This window comes from Equus quagga, chromosome 20 (genome assembly GCF_021613505.1).
Source record: "Equus quagga isolate Etosha38 chromosome 20, UCLA_HA_Equagga_1.0, whole genome shotgun sequence".
NCBI lineage: Eukaryota > Metazoa > Chordata > Mammalia > Perissodactyla > Equidae > Equus > Equus quagga.
The window spans coordinates 40,606,580-40,615,033 of record NC_060286.1 but is presented as its reverse complement, the minus strand read 5'-3'; the positions used below and the strand labels follow the sequence as shown (position 1 = coordinate 40,615,033).

The window sequence follows — 8,454 nt, the reverse complement described above, 5'->3', positions numbered from 1 at the left end:
AATTTAAAAAAATCCAGGAACTGAACTTTTTTCCTCATTTTAATATTTTATCACAGGTTAAGACTTTTAAATGAAGCACATCCTAGCTTCAGTGCGTGCTCATGTGTGCTGGAGGCCTGGGCCGGCTGGGCTCCTCACTGTCCCCCGCCGCGGGGTAGACTGGCGTCTCGGGCGGTGGCGGCAGGGGCCGGGCGCACTACGAGGTGCTGATCCCACTCAGCTCCTGCCTGATGGCTGAGGGACAGGACAGGAGAGGGAGGCTCAGGCGCAGCAGGGACAAGCCCACATGCTCCTCCGCAGGGCCCTGCCCCCACACTTCTGGTGAGGTCCTTTCTGGTGTTTGCTCTGCTCCATCTCCTGAGAGCCCTGCCCAGGCTCCCACCCCAGTCTTTGGGGTGACAGCAAAGCCCCTGTGGGTCTCTAATCTACCATTTCTTGAGCCAGCAGAGTCCCTTGAGGGTGGTCCTGCCTCCCCCCTCCCCCATCCTTAGAGAATGAGCTGAGGTTAGGGGAGTGTGACCCGCCCACAGCCTCAGAGGTGGTGAGGGGCTGGCGGGCATCAGGAGCCCTGGAAAGGTCTGGACAGGGGCATCCTGGTTCTGCCTGGAGGACCTGGGAGCCGCTCCCCTGCCGGCAGCAGCAGGAGGCCCCTGGCTTTGAGCAGGCTGGACGGCTCCTGCCCCCCCACTCCCCTGGCCTGAGCTCTTTCCCCTCCAGGGAGGGGCAGGGGCTTCTCTTGCTCTTCTCTCCAGCTTCTTCCTGCCCCACCCCTTAGGGTTCTCCCCCAGATTTGGTCTTTTCCCCAGATAAACCCCACTGGGCCTGGAGCCAAAACCCAGGAGAAAGAGCTGAGGGCTCAAGTAACAAGGGGAAGTTTCTTGGGCCCCTGCTTGCCCTCCTCCGCCCCAGCCTACTCTGCTGCCCACCCGCTAGGCAGCTTCCACCTGTGGCTGCACCTTCGGCAGATGGGGACGTTGAAGCCCAGAGAAGGGTGTCCCATCACCCCCACTGCCTCCATCCCCCTGTTCCCTCTGCAGACAGGCTGGCTAGGCAGCCTTGCCACTGGCCCCACACCAGTCTAGCCCTGGGGGCATAGGCAGCCCCCCAAATGGGGGCACCAGCACTAAGCAGAGTTCATAGTTGGCCTCTGGGACTCCCTTTTGGCTCCAGCTCTATCTCATCCTCTTCATTCATTAACTCCTTATCTGCCCAGCCCAGACCTGCAGGGAAACTGGACAAACAGGAACCGAGTGCTCTCTGCTGGGACAAGGAGAGGGTGTGGCCTGGTCAGCCACCTCTGGGCAGGGGGATCCAGGTCTGTGGGGCCCTCAGGCAGGCTCCCACCCTGGCATCCCCTCTCCAGAGTCCTGGCAGCCCTCTGCTACCAGCGCCCACCCCTGTGAGTTCATGGAAACCTCTCCTGCCCAGGTCCCCTCTGATGCCCCGGGGGCCAGGCCTGCCCCAGGTGTGACCTCATCCCTTGCCTCTGCTTGGGGAGGAGACGGGTGGCCCAGGCTGTGCCTCAGTGCACAGACCTGGCCAAACCTTTCCTTTTCCTCTGGCTCCAGATCTGAGCCAGCGCATCAAAGGCTCTGGTGGGAACAGGAAGGACGGATGTGATTCACTGTGACGAGGCCCCGCCCGCTGGAGCCAGAGGCTGCTCCCCCAGCCCAGGGCCAAGCAGGCTGTGGACTAGGTCAGGCCCAAAGGTCGTTCTGTGGCTTCTTGGTCTCCCTAAACCTCTGGGAAGGCAGGAATCACCCGCATAACCCCAAAGCCAGTGACTGGAGGTGGCAGAATCAAAGAGGCGCTCTAAGTCCAGATACTGAAGGAAACACAGGTCACTCAAGCTGTGGCGACTGCTCTTGGCTCTGGAGCGCACAGGGCTGTTCTCCCTTCTGTGCGCTCCCCAAGGGTCCTCCCCGGGAAGCGCCCCTGGGAGGGAAGATTTAGGTGTCGTGCCACCAGGGACGTGCGTATACTCAGGCAAGTCACTTAACTTGTCTGAGCCCCAGCTGCTCAGCTAGACAATGAAGAGGGTGATGTGGGCTGTCCGGAGGGAGAAGGACGCCACCCAAGGACAGCCGCAGGCCTGCCGGGCCATCCTGGCTCCAGCGCTTGGCAGCCCCGGACAACAGCAGCTCTGCGCGATCTCAAGGACCCCTGGGTGGGCCCTCCACTCACCGTCGATGATCTCCTCCTTGACTTTGTGGAGCTCTCGGACCACCTCCTCGAGGATCTCCTGTTGGCAGCAGAGACGGGAAGCTGGCCTTGCTGGGGGCAGTGTATCTGAAGGGGCAGGGGCACCCTGGGCCTCCCTCCAGAACCTCAGCCCTCACCCCCACCATGTCCTAAGCTGGGGAAGGATGGAGTGTGAACTGGGGGCGGGACACGCTGGCAGGTTCTGCTGACGCCCACACCTCAGGCACACTCTGGAGAAACTAAGGGACGCCCTGGAGGAGACAGTCCCACAAGAGGCTGGGAGTGCCCAGAAGGGCAGAGACTTCGTTCTGGAGATGGCGGGGGCTGGGGACGAATGCTGCACGTGGGCACCCCCTCCTCCACTGCTGGCTCCCTAACTGTGGCAGCTATGTGGGCTCGCTGGGCCTGCCTGCCCACGCGGACCTGAGATGGTGCCCAGCCTCGTGCTGCTCCACAGCCTCTCAGAAAAGGACAGACTCACCTGTTTCATCCGGTCTAAATCTAAGGCATCCAGGGCCACGTCGTTCACACTCCCCGCTGGCTTCATCCTGGGGACAGATGGCAGGGCGCGGTAAAGCGGGTGGCGGGGCCTGCAGGCGCCAGCCTCGCTGGAGGGCCGAGCGTGGATAGGCAAGTGGGGTGCACAGGGCCTCCCTGCTTGGGGGCCGGGCACTGCCCTCTTCCCTCCGTCCTTCAAATGCTTCCTGCTTTGACCTCTGGCTACTCTTTAGCTACTTGAAAAGGACTCTAATGCCCTGTCTCCACCTCAAGAGGGTCTCTCTCATGGATACTGTGACCATATTTCCCAACCCAAGAGTCAGGACTTGGGCTCCACCAGGGGAGCTGTCTTCTGATTTGAGAGCTCTCACACAGATGTGGCAATGTGAGCAGACAGCGTTACATGGCACATGCTGCCTCCCCTGGAAAGAAAACAACGTCAATATGCTACTCCTCCGTGTGGGGGTCTCCGTTCCTGGCTAAACTGAGGCTGGGGGAAAACTAGGAATGATAGCCTTACATACAATGTGCACCACACAACCGTCCAGTAACTCCTCCTCCTCAAGGACCCACTTCCCACACAACCAGGGCCCCAGGTGCTGGGAAGTGGCTCTCGTGCGTCACCGCGTCTTCAGGAAACGTCCTTGCTGTGGTTTTGCTCTTTTGGGGCAAGGTATCAGTCTCATGGATTGTACTTCTTTGAAATTTTCTGAACTGAGGTTAGCTTGTTTGAAATTTCATGTCTCTTGCACATGAATCGACCCTGGAAAATCTTGGCAAATGCTCGTCTAACCACCTGGCCTTCAACACAGGCCGACGGTGCCAAAGGGCATGCTTTCTGGATCAATTTCTCTGCCCATGTGGAGAGAACGGCTGGAGCCTGCAGGTTCAGGGAAGTAATGTGAACCAAGCCAGTGAGAGGGACTGTCGAAGTGATGGTTGGTGGACACACACTTAATCTGGCAGGGCCAGCCCAGCCACAGGGCATCACCTAATCTGGGGTACAGGTTAGGACCATGTGGTGAAATCAAGGACCGTCTGCAGCTGAGGAGGACAAGCATGAACACTAACATGCTGATGCAGCAAGTGTGGAGAACAGCATGGAGAGTCCTCAAAAAATTAAAACACCACTCCCACAGTGGAGAACAGTGTGGAGGGTCCTCAAAAAATTAAAACACCACTCTCATAGGAGCCAGCAACCCTGCTTCCAAGTGTACATGTGAAGGAGATGAAATCACTACCCTGAAGAGACACCTGCCCCGTCATGTTCACTGCAGCACTGTCACAACAGCCAAGGTGGGGAAACAGCCTGAGCAGGCACAGACGGATGAATGGATGGAGAAGACGTGGTGCAGACACACAATGGAATAGTATTCAGCCATGAGGAAGCAGGAAATCCTGCTGCTTCTGACAACATGGGTAGAACTTGAAGGCATTATACTAAATGAAATAAGCCAGACAGAGAAAGACAAACACTGCGTGATCTCACTTACACGTGGAATCTGAAGAAGCTGAATGCCTAGAAACAGTAGACTGGTGGCTGCCAGTGGCTGTGGCAGGGGGTGGGGAAATGGGTGAAGGTGGTCAATGGGCGGACACCTCCAGGCTTGAGATGAATGAGTTCGGGGGTGCACTGTACAGCACGGTGACTAGAGTTAACCGTGCTGTACTACGGACTTGAATGTAGCTGAGAGAGCAGATCTTGAAAGTTCTTACCACACACAAAAAGGAAACTATGTGATGACTAGTGTTAAGTAACACTACGGTGGTAATCATTTTACAATATATACATATATCAAATCACCATGTTGTACATCTTAAACTTACACAACAGATGTCAATTAATCTCGATAAATCTGGAAAAACACCCCAGTGAATGCTACATAAATGAAATGTTAGTTGTTCAGTGTACAAACCGGGATTAAAAAAATAAAGAAAAATAAAGTGCTCCCACACCCCTCCTGGGTGAACTCAAGAGGTGAAAACGTGGTGCTGAATGAGTTTGTAAGTAATTTTGGGTCCCAATGGGGAAAAAGGTCCAGCCCAAGGTCCCTGGGCTCATCACACCTGTCCTGCAGGCTCGAGTTCTTGTACCAGTGACAGTTTTCTGGGTCACCTGGGCAAACCACTTCACCCCTATGGCCTCAGTTCTGCCCCTCTGCACACCTGACGGCCCCCCGATGACAAGCCCAACACGCTCTGTGAGCTCTGCAGCACCACAGCCTGAGGGCCCCTTGTGACACGTCCCCTTGGAAGCCATCTGTGAAACCAGAGAACAGATTGTCTCAGAGTTGGAGAGCCCCATTCTGAGTGGGAATGCCCTTGACAATATCCTTGCTCTGTGAGGGCACTTGGCCACTCAGAACTTGGCCAGGGGGACGGCCTTGCTTTCTCTTCTTGGAACTTGCCAGGTTGGTCACCTGCTCAGGGCCTCAGCACTTATGTCCCTTCAGCTTGGAAGGCTGTCCCCACAATCCATCCAGGTCAACTCAAACACCACCTCTGAGAGAGGCCTGCCCCAGCCCACGTGCTGAAGCACCTCTGTCCCTGGCACTGTCACTCTGTCCCTGGCACTGTCACCCTGCTATGTCTTCTCCAGAGCACCTCTCAGAACCCAGTGTCTAATGATGGGCCTTTCCAATAGAAAAATGAACTCCTTGCAGGCAGGGCCCAGCAGGGCCCAGCTCAGAGCCTGGCTGAACACAGGCCCTCGACAAATCCTGGCTGACCGCCGAGACCTCCTCATCCCTGTTCACCCGTGTCTGTCATCACCATTCCTGCCAGGGCCAGGCCAGAGCTCTCTCTGCTCGTCACCCTGCTTCTCTTTGCAAGATCAGACTCGAATGCCACCTGCTCTGTGGTAAGAGCTGTCTCCCTTCCATTTGTGGGCAATAGAGACATTGCTTAGTCCATTTCTGGAGACCTGCAAATTCAGGCCACACTTGGCCTCTGCTTACTGTGTGGCTGTTTGTCTCTGACTTTTCGGGCAACCTCAGTTTCAAAGATCCTATCCTGTTATCACACCAGCTTTTGGTTTGGGAAATATGGTCAGTGTATCTCTGGGGAAAACTGGCTGTGTGTGCTATGTGCCAAGGAAGGAGATGAGGCAGGGTGCCGGGCCAGACCCAGGAGCAGTTGAGCCGTCGGGTGTAGCTATGGCTAGTGAGCACTTCCTGTGTCCAGCTGTTGTCCAAACAGCTGTCCCCATGATTGCCCTATGAGGCAGGGGTTAAGTGACCTCTTTATGGGGTGGGGGTGGAGGCCTGGAGAGGTCCCCTGGCTTGCCCAGTGACACCATGAGCGAGTCCAGAGCTGGACTCTGTCTCAGCCCCACTTCACTGTCTCTTTGGATGGGGCACTCCCTCCCCAGGCCTCAGGCTCTCCCTCTGAGAGGAGAGGAAGGAGCAGGCCTGCAGCGTCCCTGAAGGCCTCCAGCCCGACCTTCCGCCGGAGCTGAAAGGAGAACAGACACCCTTCCCCAGAGCAAACTGTTAGGTGACAGGACATGGGACAGGGTCCGGGGGTGTTAGTCACGAGCAGGGGACAAAGGAGGCCCAGAGACGGGTTGTTCGGTACCTAGAGTGAGGCTGCGACTGAAGGGGGCTCTTAGCTTCAGGGCTCTTTGCCACAGACGGGGTTCTACGGCAATGGAATGAAACAGACACGTGAATTGGCACTGTTACCCGCCTTGGCCCCCCTGGACTCGCAGCTCGGGCCTTCTCAGGGCAGCTCACCTGGTCAGTAACGAGGACACGGGTTTCTCCACTGAGTTGCTCCGCTCCCAGGGCTTCCGGCCAGCCTCTGTCAATTCATTTTATGGATGAAGAGCCTCAGAGCTGAGAGGACTCTCAGTGGCCACCCCTATGCCCTCAACACCCCTAGCAAGACACCCCCCCCCCGACACTGAGGGTGCAGAGCTCCCCCATCAGGAAGGTCTGGTTTGAGCGGGGCTGAAACCTGGCTCCTCACTCTCAGCACCCCTTTGGCCCAGGCAGCCCTTGCAGGGTTGTAGATGGCACTGCTGTCACCCTGTGTTCCCCCACTCAGGACACAAGCTCCCTTTCCCTGGACCCGGTTGACCTTGACTTGTGGCCTGGTTTCCAGTCCTCTCACCATGGTTGGGTCTGTCCTTGGAATGTGAACCAACTGGTGAGAGAACCTCTTCACTACAACTTCTAGAATCAACCTGTGACCCCAGCAATGGGCTGAGCAAGACAGAGGAAACCCCTCACCCTGGACACTCTCAGGCAGTCTCAGATGCACACTGCTTTTGGGGCCAGGCCCCTGGGCCCAGGAGCACCCACTGTCCGCTGACTCCTTGGTCTTCCCCACACACACAGCAGCTGGCTCTTTCCCATCCCGGGCTTGAAAGATGGTCTGTCTTTTCTTTTTCTTTTTTAACTTAAGTGGCATTAAATTATATTTCATTTTATTTCAAGAGATTTGTTGAACTTAACTGAATTCAATGAGTTTGCAAATGAGCAGAGAGCAGCAGGGAAGCTGACTGCCCCAAACTGAGCACTGAGACTTGGCAGGCTGAACGCACATCTGAGGCAGGTCTCTTCAAAGCCACCCTAGGGGACACATGCTGGGTCTGCAGGCAAGAGAGCTCCAAGAGAGCATCCAAGCTCCAGGCATGTGGCCTTGAGCAAACCACTTAACCACAATGAGCTGCAACTCCTAAACCGGGAGACACCTAACCCAGCCGCTGAGAGGTGAGGTCTGCATGCAGTCAGGAATCCACGACAGCGCCGTCTGAGGACACGGAGCACAAGCAGGCCACCAGAGCCTTCGGACGCGAAGCCTGTGCAGGTGCGGAGCCCTGTCCCAGCGAGACAGCCAACAGCTGGTGAGAGCCTCCCTCCCGTGGGGGGGCAGCCGGGTTCCTTTCTGCCTCTCCCCACGGTGCTTAAAAGCACAGGCCTGGCTCAGAGCAGATGCTGAGCAAATGTTTGTGAATGACTGAGCAACCAACACAAGCATCTTCTTCCCACTGTGCAGCCTCAAGGCACTTTTCTAATCACATCTCCATGTCCTAGAGCTCAGATTGGGGATTTGGGACTGTTTCTGGTGGAGCAAGACTCACTGGTGGTCACTGTAACAGCACTCATAGTTGGCATGGGGCAGGGAGATGTGAATACAACATTTGAACACTCCTCTTCAAAACCCTGGCCCCAAGCCGGCAACCTGAGCCCCAGGCACAATCTCCCGCTGCTTCATACACGCTGGCAGGCCAGCTCCTTCCCTTGTGGGGAAAATGGGAGGGCTGGACAGTGGGCTTCAACGGCTGGCCAGCTCTGATGCCCCAACAAGGCCAGGTCATCCCCTGGGCTGCCAGCATGGGCAGCCGCTGTAGCACGTCCGTGCTCCTGCTCGGGCTCAGTGTGGGGGCCACAGCTGAGCTTGCCCCTGGCTCCTCAAGGAGGTTCAGGGCTCCCAGGAGTGGGGCTTCCGCAGAAGAGGGCAGGGAGACCTGCTAACATAGCGTCTGGTCCTCTCTGCTCCTCCGTGAAGCGAGGTGGTCAGATCAGCTCATCCTCCTGCTCTAGGATGTGGGGCTGGTGCAGGGCAGCACGGAGCCTCTTACCTGACGAATTAGGCGGCTGGCTGGCTGCTCGGCTCCCCGGAGATGGAGAGGTGCTCGGCTCTTCCTAAGATGGGAACAAAGGCTCTGCCATCAGTCTGCTTAGGAAGGCTGGTTGGGGCAGGATACCTCCAACCAGGTCATCTAGAAAACCGCAGTTTTCCCATTTT

The 8,454-nt window shown here is 56.8% G+C and overlaps 1 protein-coding gene across 4 annotated transcripts in view; it reads right to left on the bottom strand.

Annotated features, from left to right (window-relative positions):
- Positions 1-21: 21 nt before the first annotated feature.
- Positions 22-8,454, bottom strand: part of EVL (Enah/Vasp-like) — a 126,443-nt gene continuing 118,010 nt past the window's right edge. For 3 of the 4 annotated variants that reach the window (XM_046647215.1, XM_046647216.1, XM_046647213.1), the window contains exons 9-14: positions 8,288-8,351; positions 6,435-6,501; positions 6,277-6,339; positions 2,684-2,750; positions 2,185-2,242; positions 22-234 (exon numbers count right to left, since the gene is read on the bottom strand). In XM_046647215.1, coding sequence (XP_046503171.1) covers positions 197-234; positions 2,185-2,242; positions 2,684-2,750; positions 6,277-6,339; positions 6,435-6,501; positions 8,288-8,351 — 357 coding nt within the window. In that variant the 3' untranslated portion in view covers positions 22-196. The remainder of the gene's footprint in view (positions 235-2,184; positions 2,243-2,683; positions 2,751-6,276; positions 6,340-6,434; positions 6,502-8,287; positions 8,352-8,454) is intronic. The other variant, XM_046647212.1, reaches the window with a different exon arrangement.